A 14,969-nucleotide genomic window follows, 5' to 3' on the forward strand; every position below is an offset into this window, starting at 1 on the left:
TGATACTATTGCAGGGGAATGATAATTAGACCTTTACTTAAAAAATCTGAAGGGGCTCTCTCGCTTTCTTCTCCCTCCCTTTTCTCCCCCCTCCTCCCTCTCTCCCTCTCTCGCTCCCTCCCTCTCTCCTTCTCTCTTGCTCAGAAGTTGGCAAAGGGGGTTTTCTTAATCAGACTGTTTTTTTGGTCCGAGGGAAAGGAGGAAGAAGGAGATTGTGATGGAGAAAAGGGGTCTGTAAAACGTCAGGCACCACACAAAGGCTTTGCCACGTAATTACAGGCTCCTATTAAGTCGAGATCTGCCCTCCCAGGGGTCTCCAATTTTCTTGTATTCCCTACAAAGCCTCCTCTGCATGCCAGTTTGTGCCTTTTGAAGTGCCAGAGAGCTTCTTGATCCAACTGAGAAGGAAAAAGGAGCTCAGCAAGAAGAGGGGGAGAGGGAGAAGGGAACGGGGAAACCCACCACCACCCTCCTTCGGACTCTTGGAGCCCTTTTTTTTTTTCCTTACGAAAAAGTAAAGTGAGAATCCTGCTCTCCAATACATCTGCAAGACATCACCCTCTCCTCCTGAAACTTTAGTCACTCCTGAGAATCCACAGGAGTGCAGAGAGGGGGAACACGTTTTCTTGAAGATGTTTTAAAGCTGGAACAAGCCTTCTTCTGTTGGTGCTTGAACTCTTGCCTGGGAATAACTTTTTTAACCTTAAAAAAAAACCCCACTTTGATTCTTCTCTCCCACCCCTTCTTCTCTGTTCTTCTGTTTGCCTAACTCCCCCGCCCTGCTGGCCTCCCCTTTCCTCTCTCCCCCTTATTATTATTTTTAGTGTGTGCGCGTGGACGCTTTTGGAGAGCTGGAAGGGATTTTTTTCTCCTGACTTGAACGTAGGGTGACTTTTAATTTTATTTTTTGGTGTGGATTATCTCTTTGGACCCCGCCGGACTTGGCCTCAGGAAAGCAACCGAGGCTGTCGAAGGCTGCTGGTGCAGAACGCTCTGCTCTACACAAGGGGGTCCCCCGCCCTCTTTCCACTTTTTTTTTTGTTCTTCCCCTCCTTCTCTCTCTCTCTCTCTCTCTCTCTCCACTCCCCCCCTCTCTTCCCCACTCTTCTCCTCTCCCCCCTCGCGCCCACAGCGTTTGGTGTTGATTCGAGCGGGAAGAGGGGGGTGGGTGGGATCGGAGGGGGAGACCATGACCTCCAGCTACGGGCACGTTCTGGAGCGGCAACCGGCGCTGGGCGGCCGCTTGGACAGCCCGGGCAACCTCGACACCCTGCAGGCGAAAAAGAACTTCTCCGTCAGTCACCTGCTAGACCTGGAGGAAGCCGGGGACATGGTGGCGGCGCAGGCGGACGAGAGCGTGGGCGAGGCCGGCCGGAGCCTACTGGAGTCGCCGGGACTCACCAGCGGCAGCGACACCCCGCAACAGGACAGTGAGTGAGGGGCGCATGCCCGCGGGGGTGTGTGTCCCGGGTCGAGGGTGGGGGTCCGGGCTGGGCGGCTGAAGCCCGCCTGGGGCCAGGGGGAGAAAGTCAGGAACCAGGAGAGGTTGGTGGCAGTGGCCGGAGGAATGGCCGGTCACGGACAGAGGGAAAAGGATGAGAAAAGGAGGGCTCCGCGGAGGACGGAGCCAGGGCGGACGCTGGAGGGAGGCCCTGCGGTTGGGGTCAGGGACTCTGCCCGCCTCAGACTCGCGCCGAAGCCGCCTGCGCTTCCTCTGCGTCCCGAACGAGTGCGGCTGCCAGATCTTCCCGCTTGCGGGGCGACCGGGCTGGGCTGGAAAAGGGTCCCAGAGCGGTGCAAATTCGGGGAGCCCGCCCTGTTTGGGAAGGCATTGGGTTAAAGATGCTGAGTCGAGTCCGGAGGGCTTCTTCCGGGTGGCGTAAGCGGGTTGGAGGGCAGACGGGACAGAGGTGGCGAAGGGCACCTCGTAAATCGAGCTAGACCCGCGCTGCTCTGGCTGCGCACCGCGCGCGGGCTCCGAAGGCCGGGTGTGCCGGAGAGGCGGCGCCGGAGCGCCCGGCTAGAAAACCGGATCCGCTCTCTGTCCCTGGAGCCACTCTCTGTCCCCGGCTGTTGCGGACATCTGCATAAGGGTTTGAGACCCCCGGTAGAATGAAAGGCCTGAATGACACGGGAAGACTCAGGCGAAGCAAAGGTAGTGTCCTTTAGGGGTGAAACCCGAGCTGCCGCCCCGCATGAGCCCGCACGGGAGAGATGCGCTGGGGAAGCGCGGAGCACTGCGTCGCATTGAAGGAGCTCTCCCTACTGGCCCCAAAATTTCCAGAAAAGTCCATGTATAGTCTCCCTTCCGCAACCTACCTGATTGGTATCGCGCCCCCAAGGAAATCTCACCTCTCGTTATTGAGCTGTACCTCAAAAAACGTGACTCCAAGTGTATCCATACGTCCTGGAGTCTATAACAGACCTGTCACCTGGCTCATCCCAGGTGACATGGGGCTGGATATTTCCTACACAAGGTTGCTAGAGTCAGAACTTGGCTGGAAGTTTTTAAATGAGGCTGATCCCTTTCCATGCCATTATTTGCTGACTGCTATTTCGTCTTGGAACCTGGAGCCTGTGGAACCAGGGGGTCCACTGGAATTCTGTGCTTTTCAAAAAACAGTGCCAAGGTCAGATTTTCAGAAAACAGATAGCAAAGCAAACGGGACTTAGAAACAGCTGGAAGCAAGGCCTGTGCAAAGTGGTGGGAGGGCCAAGCTGAAACAGGCCGCAGGGAGAGCCCATCTCTACCACAGGCCTCCTGCTGCTTGCCCTGCATCCTTGGTCCAGGCCTGGGCTCCCCTTAGAGTTTTTTAGCCAAAAGCAAACTGGGGCCGATCCACCCTACTACACGCAGAGGCAGAGGGTGATGGGGAGTCTGACCTGGCCTGACACTAGGGAAAAACTGGGCAACTCTGAGGAGTGAAGACCCCGTGTCCCCAAGTCCCCGATAATGGCTAGGCGCAGAGGCCTCCTTGTTGAGGTTACTGGTGCTTTCTGGGGAGCTGCTCAGGCCCAGCACAGCCAGGCAGCATGAGTCAACCACCGAAGGCGTAGGCACTTGTAGCTCAAGAAAATGCACTGCGAAATAATATTATTTTAAAACATTTTACTAGGGAATATTTAAACATACAAAGAGTAGGGCGAATAGTATTACGAATTTCCGTGTGCCTATTACCCAGCTTCACTAATTCTGCATATTCTGCCGTTTTTTTTTTTTTTTGCCATGGCAAATTATTGATCACAACGTGTATCACTATTCGGAGAACTGAAGGCTGGAGCCACAACAGAAAACAACATTGTGAAGAAACTGCTGTATAGAAAATCAGGGTGCGGCAAGGGAGACCAGCCAGAGTTGCTTTGCCCCAAAAGCAAACGGAGGGCTGTGTAAAGCGGGCCCAGGGTCAGTGGCCGCAGCAAGCCCAGGGCCCACGCAGGCCAGGGCTGGAGAGATGCTGACGGTTCCTGTCGTTTGACTTTAAGTGGACACAAAGAGAGGGGAGTTCGAGTTCATGGTGGCCTTCTAGTGGGTACAGAGCAAGACTGGGCTGAGGAAGCCAGCTGGGAAGCACCCCCAAGCTGAGGCAAGGCCACAGTGGTGGGGAGGCAGCCCAGGGATGGGTCTTTCAAGACCCAGGCCTGGCGCAGCTAAGGCTGCATTGAGCACGTGACAACCGCGGGATGGTTGGGGACAGGCAAAGGGCAGCCGGCGGAGCTGGGGACCATTTGTCCTGAGGGAAAGGGATGACACCTGTGGGAACCTGCCTGCTTGATACTTGAGCACATCACAGAGTTTCTAGTAGTGAGGAGGCCTAGTGGGGAGTGACCCCAGAAAGGAAACAGATTCTGGGGGAGAGGGTGTTTGAGGAAGAATGGTAGACAAACAGTTCCAGAAGGAGGTCACAGAATGCAGAGCGAGGTGATGGGAATGAGCTGATGGACAGACACCTGGGGCTGAGAAAGTAGCCGAGGAAACACACACACCCAAACACCCCCCCACACACACACACACACACACTCCACAGGCCTTGCTTTCTGGAGATGACCAGGGCCTATCCTAAGAAACAGTAGTTGCTTTTAGAAGCAATGTTTCCTCAACCTCCTTCCCCATCTCTGGGATGAGAATAAGAGGGTTTGGTAAGTTTAGTGATAGCAAGTGTCCAGGAGGACCCTTGTCCTTAGTCTTGGGCCCCAACCAGGAGATGCCAAGGAACCTGTCATGAGCTACCTAGAAGTCAGGACCATTGGAGCCCTGCTGGGCCTCCAGTCCACTGTGGACAGTGAGGGTCAGACTGTGAATCAGAGAAGAGAGGAGTCTCCAGGCAGGGGGTTAGAGCTAGGCTGCCAGCTGCAAGGGACAGAGGAGGGCACCAAGAGTCAGGCGCTTTTAGCAGCCTGCTGGGAGTTTACTCCAGAGTGAGAAATCATAATCTCCTTTGGAGAGATGAGGAACATTTAAAAGACACCTTCTCCTCTTAGAGCTGTATAGAAACAGGTCCTTCCTAAATTTTCTGTTCAGCTGAAATAAGTAAAACAGATTCTGCTTACACTTGCAATATTAGATCATTAATACTGCAAATTTTTCGGAATTACAAACTGGACCCATCTTAGCAAAGAGGAGCCACGTGCTGTCCAAAGTGAAGGCTTCCCGCTGATCTCCTGCACTCCACACCACAATTCTGTCCCCCCCCCGCTTTTTTATTCACTCCACTTTCCTCTCTGTTGAAGGATTTCTTTCTCCTTTTACTGATATTCCCAGCCTAGTAAATTTCTCAAACGTCTCCGTTCACATATCTTAAGTGTTTAAAGAAACGGTTCTTTAACACGGTTAGAAACCCAGTGGCTAATGGGGGAGTGTGGAGTGCGAAGTGGGGGGTGGTTGAACAGGGGTAGTCAGGGAGAGGAAAGAGAAACAGGTCATAAAACTAGGCAGACCTACTTCTAGGAGGACGGTGCGTCCCGCTGTCATTTCTTAATCTGAACTTCTGCAAACTCTTTAAAAAAAAAAAAAAAAGCGCCTGCCTTCCACGTTCCCAACCTCTAAATTAGTGAAACCAGATTGTCCTAATAAGACCTTTTGTTGGAAACACATGTAGTCATAAAAAGGTAGACGGAAAGTCAATTAGACACGCGTGCACACTAGCACACATTCACAAGGCTGTTCTAAGTGTGCACCGGGCGCAGCTGGACCGCGGGCCCCGGCGGGATGCAAATGCAGAACAGCGGCGCGGGGAAATCGATTTGTCACAAAGGGAGAGGTGTAAACGCGGCGCGAAGGAATCACCCGCCCAATGCGCCTGCCACATTCCCGGGGGCCCATCTCTGCCGACTCTTCTAGGCCAGAGAAACGCCCAGGAGAGCGGGACCATTCTCCAGGGCGCTCCCTGCTTGGAATTCACATTGGAACATCAATTCCACTGGAGTCCCAATATTTGCAACACCTACAGCGCCAAGAAATTTTCTTATGCGGCATCACCCTGAGGCCCTGGAGCCGGTGCCGCCACTCTGAGTTTGGGCCTCAATTATCTCGATTCAGGGGAGGGAGCGAACGAAATATACCGTTTTAAGCGTAGCCTGGAATTTTTTTCTCTTTAGAGGAGGTAGTGAAATCCAGGATCAAGGGAGGTCACTGAGTCCTCAAGGTTGAATGTCAAGTCCAGAAAAGAGGTTGTGAATCCTGTTTACCTTACTTGCAGAAGCAAGGGGCTGAGTGGCCTCCTCTTACCGTTTCGGAGAAATTGACCGCCTAGTGACTCCCTCCCGCTTTGGAGCGAAGGGAGCTTGGAGTTTGAAGCTTCGGGGAGGGGAGCCTCTAAAGTCCGAGGCCCCGGCTGCCAATACTCCCTGGGGCTCCAGATCCCCCAGGTCTAGAAGACAGTGAGTCACGGGCTCCACTGTTCACCTCACTGAGGAGGCCCTGCGCAAGACTCCGGAGCGCCTTTCCCGCACCTTGGGCGTCGCGCAAACCTCCATTTTTGCTCGGCGACCTTAACCTTCCCCGGGCAAGCTCAGGTCAGAGCATAGGGGCGTCAGGCGGGGAGCAGTAGGTCACTCGGGTCCCTGCAGTTCCTTCGTCTTCCCAGGGGCGTCATTTTAGATTTTACACCACGAGTAAATAAATCATCTCCAAACCAACAAGATGTCAGCCCCCTCCAGCCCCCTGCGAAAAAAACCCCAGCAATTTCAGAGCCAAGGAGATCTTCCTATTCCACCGGCTCAGATCAGCTCAGATGCAAATTTTGAACGCCGCTCTGGTCAGCAGACACCTCCGGGAACGTTTTTCAGTTTTAAATAACATCTATAGATTTTCAACGATGAGAATCCCTAGACCCATTGGAATTTTCTTTTAAAAGATGTGTTTTTTTTTTACAGTTCCTCTCCCATATCCTGTTTACCTGCTCCCTCCTTCAGCAGGGCCGACAGTCAAAGCAGACCTCCCGCCTCCTGGAGAACCCCTCTCCTTCGCGGGGGCGCCAGGGACGCGGGTACGAGGAAGTTGCAAATCCGTGCGCGCCTGTGCGTGCGCGGCGAACCCCGCGTGCCTCTCGCTCCTGGCGGTGCGGACTTTCAAGTGCTCTGAGAATATGTATTTATTTTTTACCCTTTAGGAGAGATGGAGTCAGCAAAAGCCATAAGAAGTACAATTTTTAGGAATCGGGGAGTGTATTTGTAGAAAGGATATAAGGCTTCCTTTTTTTTTGTCCCCCTGAGGGTGGATAAGGGGCCAACTCCCTGTTGCCACTTCTTGTCCAAACATTTACAGAACTACCTGTGATTGCGCGCCATTGTAATCCGATTGGATGCTCCTTGTCGAATTCTGGGTTTTAATTTGATCCGGGGCGAGTGCCACTCTCATAATTTTGGTACACTTTAACTCCCTTTTCAACAATTCAAAGAAGATGCATATGTCAACAGCATTATTATTTATCCACAAGAATTTGGATTCTTGTAAAATCAAATAGTTTGGTGAGCAGGCTCACAAACCTCAGTTAAAAACCAACCATTTCAAAAAGTAATAATAATATCAACAAACTTTCAAGAACTCTTTTTCTCTAAATGCTGTTTGTGATTAAATCATTAAATGCGGAGAAACTTTGCTGAGACGTCTGAGGAGGGACAGTCATCGGTGTTTCAGAGTCAGTGGGTTTGTTTTCCAAACAAACGTAAGTTTTTGGGCAAGGAGTCTCCACCGTGGTCTGAATATTAGTAGATTCTTGGCATTGTCATCTGTCTAATTTAGTGAGGCGGCCTCAAGGAAGTAGTCGTACAGAGAATTGTGGCCTATCAATTTTAGTCACTACATTTCACTTGTCCTGGAAGCACTTTTCTTGGTGAAAAATATCTGGGAAGCCGATTACAGGGGCAAGCCACTTTAGGGGAGGGGAGGGGAACAAAGGCACAATGGTGGTGGGTTAGGGAAATTTTATGAAAGAAAATAAAGAAAACACGTCAGAACAAATCTATGATAAACACAAGTGACTTCTCAGAAGAGTCTGAGTACAACTAGAATCAAGGATTCTACTGTTCCCGGAGTCCTCAAATACAGGAATTTATATAGGTCTGAGTTAGGACCAGAATGCAGTTCTCGGGCACTGGATAGCCTAGTCGCTTTGCTGCACCACGTAATGAGGGAGCTCTAATTCCTAAGAACTTTGGTCCTCATTTTTGCCATTATTGATTTCCCCAGACTCAGCTCCAAATGAGGAATGCATTTGAAAAATGTGTATTAATTTGAATCCCCAAGGCCCGAGTTATGAGAAAGAACAAGGACAGGTCCTCTGGTTCCTATTTTGTCTACTTTCAAGGAGTTATTTGCAAGCGATTGGAAATGCTCTTAACTGCCGGATGAGGAGAGACTATACCGAAACTCTCTTGCAGGAATGGCGGTCGCACCCGGCCAGAACCACAGGCTCTCTTCCACGCTCATCTATTTGGGGGAAGAGGGGCGGGAGACGTGGGGGAGGGAGTAGATTGGGCGAGGGAGAATTAATTCAGTAATTCAGTGAAGAATTTTAACTTGTGAAATAAAGACATAGTATCTTAGATTTTAATGTTCTCCATCTCTGCTGGCCGGGACGAAGATGCGAAAACCACCACCCCACCTCCGCCCTTTTCCTCCCAGTTCCAGGGGCGCTGGGGCGCAGCGCTCGGCGAGGTGGAACGCACTCGCGAGCCTTGCCAGACGCGCCGCTCCTTGCTCTCTCTCGCCGAAAGGGGGCGCCTTCCTCCCAGGTCGGGGCTGGAACTTAACCTCGGCCTTCAAAAACCCTTAGACTCCCGCAGGAGAGAGGGACGTGCTGGAAGACCCCTCTACACAAGTAGCAAAAGATGGGAAATATCAATAGCGTGAAGTCACTGCGGGGACTGCGTAAATATATGCTACACATGCGTTTTAACGGAAACATGGAAACAGCTGATAGGCTTTGGGCTTTCCTCTACTTTGAAATGAGGGTGGTCAGTATTCCAGGGTTAGCAGGAAGGGACAGGAGAAGAGTGGGACTAGATGACCCTGGATAGGTGGGCGCTAGGGCTGATGCCTGGGTTCCAGTGGGAAGGAGAAGGTTCGTCCTTGTGGAGGTGGGTGAGACATTTCTGTAGATGAACTCCAAGTATTTAAAGAAAGAGGGGCAGTTCTGAGAGACGGAGAGCTGGCAGTAGTAGTGAGATGCTGCAAAACTGCCCCAGAAACCCTTATGGTACCTGAAGTCCTTGGATAGGGCAGAACATTGGCCACCTTAGAGTTAGGCCCTAGGGTTAGGGTAAGCCTCTTCCCCTCAAAGGAAGAACAATAGCTGCCCCCTCCGTCTTTTGTGTGTGCCTGCAACTTGGGCACTCACAACCATTTCCAACCCCTGAATCTGACTCCTGGCCTCCAGTGATGCTCCCTTTTTGGGCAAGAGTTTCAAGAGTCTTACAGGACAGATGAGGATACACCCTGGTACAGCTTGGCATCTTCTACTTCTCTCTTAGTCTGTTTCTCACCCTGACATTGGAGGGTCAACAGGATAAGGCAATGCTGGGAACAACAAACGGACAGAATGAATATTTTGTCTTCTTAGCTTCAATGGTAGTTTATACGTACCTTCCAAGATAATCTTGAGCTTGGGTGTTCACTAGAAACGGAAGCATGAGGCCAGAACTGGAAGGGAAATTGCTTTCCCACAAACGTTTGTCTGAGAGTAAGAACATTCACCCCATTCACTTAATTTCTCATCATCAGTATGTCATTATATTTTAAAGGACCTCACAGTGCTGGAAGGTGTAGTTATAAATAAGCATAAAAACAGATGGGTATTCTTCCAGGACTCTGAATATACAGGCGGAGGCCAAATCTATTCAAAGATGATTGAGATATACAACTTAAAGGCCAAGGGGCTCAACTCAATCAATTTTTGAGCCAGGATATGCTAAGTTCAATCAGCTTGACTATGGGCAAAGTGAAAGGCCTAGCCAGACTTCAGATATATACAGAGAACAGGTTTTCTCAAGTTTCCGTTGTATTTATCCACACAAATTCATGGTAGTCTGCAAAGGTCTTGGTAGAATTGGCTTGGGTCTGTTGAGTGATAGGGAGTCAGTGTCCCGGCCTCCTGAGCTTGTCCACCATCCTTTTCTTCTTTGCATTCATTCCCTGTGCCCCAACTGTCTGTCCAAGATCTGTGTGCTGTGGAGAAAACTGATGCTAGAGGCCACAGAAGCCTCTTTAATGCTGTTCTAGAATCCTCAGAAAAGGAGAGGGCTTTTGAGCAAAATATGTAATGTACTAGGTATTTTCATGTATTTGTCCTCTCTGATGATTCATTTTATAATAGCCAGTTAGAGACTTCTTGGGGATTGAGGTTTGGGAAACTGGTTACTATTCTGCTTCTCTTTCAAGTAACTCATAAATATATGAAGTTGAAAGTTCTAGTGGAAACAGGCATTGAATCTAAATCTTTATACCTGGACACTGACATACATCACCATTAATCCAAACTGGGAGGTGACACTAAATAATTATGTACATTGTGACTTTTCTTTCCATTTTCTACCACTGCTACTTCCCTAAATACTGGTCTGGATTACAGCAGTCACATACCACTGGGACAGGTGCTGAACTGTTGTCTGTGCTCAGTAAATGCTTATTAAGTGATGGAATGAGCTCCCTAAGTTTAGTGGATCCCCTTTCTAACCTAGCATAAGTACTAGGCCCCCTCGCCTCCTCTTCCCACTCTAAACCCTTTGCCTTGGAGATCTCCTCTAGGCTCACCATTTTAGTAACCATCTATATACTAATGACTCCTAGGATATAGCTTCAAGCCCCCCCCCTTGGAGCTGCAGATCTATATATGCATCTACCTATTGGACATTTCCATTTGAACAGCACAAAATGCTTCAACCTCAAAAACAACCTAAACACGGCACTAATGAGCTCCTTTTCCCAGTCTGATCCTCTCATAACTTTTTCTATTTTCCTGTATCAAAACATGTGGGTGATGGGCTTCCCTGGTGGCACAGTGGTTGAGAGTCCGCCTGCCGATGCAGGGGACACGGGTTTGTGTCCCGGTCCGGGAGGATCCCACATGCCGCGGAGCGGCTGGGCCCGTGAGCCATGGCCGCTGGGCCTGCGCGTCCGGAGCCTGTGCTCCGCAGCGGGAGAGGCCACGGCGGTGAGAGGCCCGCGTACCGCAAAAAAAACAAAGCAAACAAACAAAAAAATGTGGGTGCAACACTCAGAAACTTCAGACTCATCCTTGACTCCTTCCTTTATGCTTCTGTCCAATCCAACTCCAAATCCCAACAATTTTACCTTCTAAAATCACTTGAATTCATCTCCTTTTAAATCTTTACGATATCTCACCCGCACTGCTAAGCCAGCCTCCTAACTAAATGGGTCTGTCTGCATCCACGCTTGTCCTCCTCTATGTGTACATGATGGCAGAGTGGATATAATAGATCTTCAAAAAATATTGGTTGCATGAATGAGTGAATGCTAGTGCATTTTTTACAAATATATTTTTAAAAAAATCATGGCCCTCCTCTTCTTCAGAATTCACATTTGCTTTTCATTCTTTTCTATCTCAAGACCAAATTTTTGTCCTGTTCTTTTTTTAAAATCACTCTTTACAATCTATATTTTTATCTCTGCCCCAGCAACCTGCTCATTCACACACAAATGCTGATTCGAACCATTCCCCTACTTTTCCCTAGTATGCCAGTTAGGCTAGTACATGTGCTCTAGTCTCTTTTCTGCTTCTTTGATTCTGATCTGAAATGTCCTTGCTTCATACCTCTTTTTTGCAAACCCACCCATGCTACCTTTCAAGGTTCTGCTTCCATCACCTCCTTGTGACATCTTCTTTGTCTGCTTCTTTTAGACCAAGTAAATCCCTTTTCTCAATGCTTACTGTAGAAATAATCAGTTCCTCTACAAGTATTGCTTAAATCTTTTCTAAATATTTTAAATTGTTAATTTACCTTGAGAATTTTCTTAAGATTAGAGACTTTTGGGCGGGGTTTATTCCACAGTTGTAGTAAGCAAATAAATCAAATAGATAATTTTAGGGTGGTATTGTATGGTTCTTCTGTTTATGCAATCTCTAATGCAAGTAATTTTTAAAATATGAGTAATACCAAAGTGCAATACATGCTTATTTTAGAAACTGTATTATTTTGCATTAAAAAGTTTAAGTGGGAAAGTCAACTAAATTTCACCACCCTGAGGTAGATACAGGTAACAGATGTTAAAGTATTTCTTTTTTATTTTTTACACAATGTTTGTATTAATACTTTTTTTAAAATATAAATTTATTTACTTTATTTTTATTTTTGGCTGCGTTGGGTCTTCTTTGCTGCACGCGGGCTTTCTCTAGTTGAGGCGAGTGGGGGCTACTCTTCCTTGCGGTGTGCAGGCTTTTCATTGCGGTGGCTTCTCTTGTTGCGGAGCGTGGGCTTCAGTAGTTGTGACCCACGGGCTCAGTAGTTGTGGCTCGCAGGCTCTAGAGCGCAAGCTCAGTAGTTGTGGCACACGGGCTTAGTTGCTCCACAGCGTTTGGGATCTTCCTGGACCAGGGTTCGTACCTGTGTCCCCTGCATTGGTAGGCAGATTCTTAACCACTGCGCCACCAGGGAAGCCCATGTACAACATTCTTGATGGCTGATTTTTCTTAATTTTTCAAAGACTGTGTTTCCCCCAAATTAAGAAAACACGCACACATTGAACCCACTTGCTCTCATCAGAAAAGTTAAACAAACACACAAACAACAAACAAAAGTTCTCCAAGAATGATGAGAGCTGTGACATCACAGTTATTTCCCAGCGTTCTCAAGTTCCAGTGGGTACTTTTCCAGCAGTAAAGACCTTCAGAGTAAACAGTTTCTTTTTCTTTTCTGCTTGTTCTAGCTGGGAACCTTCCCTAGACATGAGCACATGTCTCCTTTTGAAATTGGAAAAGCCTGCATAATACCTAAAGGACATTCCAAGACCACAGTTGGAGAGCTACTGCTCAAAAAAAATCATTTTTACATGATTTAGTAAGAAAAGTGCCACAAAGCAAGTTGGGAAGAAAATATCTTAAGGGACTGAAAATTTTCTATTATTGTAGATCCCTGGATCTTAAATTTTCTTTTATTAAGTATTTTAAGACTCATACATGCTTTTGTAGAAAAAAAAGGAGGAAAATGATATCTATTTCTCTGTACCCTGTAGAATGATGATCAGGTTGGATAGCAACATATTCCAGGACACGGTAGTGTTTTTTGGCAGAAGAAGAGGCACTTAGAAAAATCAAAGACAATGCATTTATCCAGATATGAAAGTCTGCAGTCCCCTAGCCCTTATTTAAAGTGATAATTGCAGAGAAAATATAAATTGTTATTATGAAGTCTATGTAAAAATCATTCCCAGGCAAAATGATGTTGAAACATTTGCCTGATTAATGCAAATATTTTCTTTAGGGAAAGTATTAACAAATGATATAACATCATGCAGAACCAAATTTTAAAATTATGAATTAGATATAGCTAAATAATTAATCTTTCTCTTTCTCATGAAAAAGAGGGAACAGGGAGAGTAATCATCATTTTTGAGGATTAAAAATGACTCTTCCCCAATAAAAGTTTCTGCAGTTTCCCACATTGCCTAGTTTTAAAGGAGGAAAGAAGGAGAACCACCCAAAGAGCTCTTTGCCTATAACCAGATGTGCTGTTCAGCTGCTCTAATCCTCAATTTCGAGGGAAGAACACAGGATGAATCCTTAACACATTTAAGAAATAAAACGTAATTTGGTTCATTAATCACAAAACTGAAATCTGCAGTTTCGCTACATATATTTCAAAGGCTGAATCCCTTTTGACAAGAGAAGAAGAAAATAATATCACTGCACGTTTGGCTGTTATGAGTCTGTTCTAGCTTCCCTCAGGGAAGAAGAGATTTTTCCGTGCGTGATCATTTTTTACTCAGAATATATGAAGTGTTATTTAAATTTATATCGTTTTTTCCTTTACCCTAACATTCTCCTTTCTCAGGGTGATGAGAATATCTGTTGTCTGCACTGTTTTGGATTTTTCTTTTGTGTGTGTGTGTGTTTGAAGATTCAGGGCTACCTTGAACAGCCAGGAAATTCCAGCTGTGCTTGGGTAAGCCTTAAAAGTACAATTGTTTAAACTGAATTAATATACTCAGGCTGCTGGTTTGCTTAATTCTTTTCCCTTATTACTTGTATAAATTGATGACTTACTTGTCTTAAAGGATTAATAACATTAATAATAGGAATGATAAAGTGAGATAAAATATGAAACTGCTTCACAAACCCTAAGAACATGTGCCAGTGCTATTATGTTTTATAAAGGCAATTCTAAGAAGTAGGTAGGGGTAGCATAATTATTTTTATTTTACAGATGAGGAAACTGTGGCTTGGAGAATTTTAGTGAGCTACTGTTGAGTGACTTGAATCTTGATCAGGAATCTCTGCTGATCCCATTTTAATTTTTTTCATTGTATCCCACCACCTTTGATGTCAACCAGATTCTCTTAGATACATTATTATCTAGAGAAACAACACTGAGTTAGGAAGAGGGACCCTAGCATGCCACTTCACGACATACTGCCATGCTGCACAAATCTCTTTTAATTCCTCTGGCTCTTATTCTTCGTTATAAACTGGGCATATAACTTCATTATAAACCGTGCCTGTCTTCCTCATGGGAATGTAGCAGGCCAAAAAGACATTGCATTTGTGAAACTATTTGAGAAATAAAGGGCTAAATTTATGTACATTAGTATACCATAAGGAATCAAATGGAGGCTTTTCTAAATTAAGTTATCAAATAAAAATCAAAAACAAGAATGCATTTCAATACACTTATATCCAATTCTCAAAAGCAAGAATACTTAATTTAGATTTAGGGGCACTGGGAGGTTCAAAGCATTTTACTTTGTTTTTAGACAAATCCATGTTAAATGATGGGTCTGCAATTTACTTACTGGTTGACTTTAGACAAGTCTCTGGGTCTTGATTTTCTCATCTAAACACCTGACACATTAATATCTATCACACAGGTTTATTGTTTGGAATGATGAGATGATGTAAACAAAGACCCTGAATGCTTGCCCTTTCCCTGTTCTCCAATTCTACAACCTCTCTGACAAGTTCAGGCTCAGTTATGTATTCAATATGGTTTCCCAATCCATGCTGGAGGTCATTTAATGTCACTGAAATTAGGAATATTCCCATCCTCCAAAAGTCACAGTCTTACAGCTTGTCACTTACCAAGTGACTAGGGAGATATCCGTTTTTGATCTACAGTTCAGAGCTGATGCCTTAGGATTTTTAGTGACCTCCTAAGACCACACCATAAGTTCCTGGCAGAGCCAGGAGTCTGGCTCAGGTGTTCCTGACTACGGTCATCTCTTTCAGGCCACCCTCCCCTTCTTTAGCATGAAACAGTATTGCACATCTTTTTAAATTTTGAGATGGGACCAACCTTTC

At 46.7% G+C, this 14,969-nt stretch overlaps 1 protein-coding gene across 2 annotated transcripts in view; it reads left to right on the forward strand.

The window, feature by feature from the left end:
- The first annotated feature begins 567 nt into the window (after nt 1–567).
- PRRX1 (paired related homeobox 1) overlaps nt 568–14,969 on the forward strand; it is a 74,335-nt gene continuing 59,933 nt past the window's right edge. The window contains exon 1 of one of the 2 annotated variants that reach the window (XM_081225699.1): nt 568–1,430. In XM_081225699.1, coding sequence (XP_081081825.1) covers nt 1,190–1,430 — 241 coding nt within the window. In that variant the 5' untranslated portion in view covers nt 568–1,189. The remainder of the gene's footprint in view (nt 1,431–14,969) is intronic. The other variant, XM_081225700.1, reaches the window with a different exon arrangement.

Source organism: Mesoplodon bidens (genome assembly GCF_964165515.1).
Source record: "Mesoplodon bidens genome assembly, chromosome: 2".
In the NCBI taxonomy this organism is placed as follows: Eukaryota; Metazoa; Chordata; class Mammalia; order Artiodactyla; family Ziphiidae; genus Mesoplodon; species Mesoplodon bidens.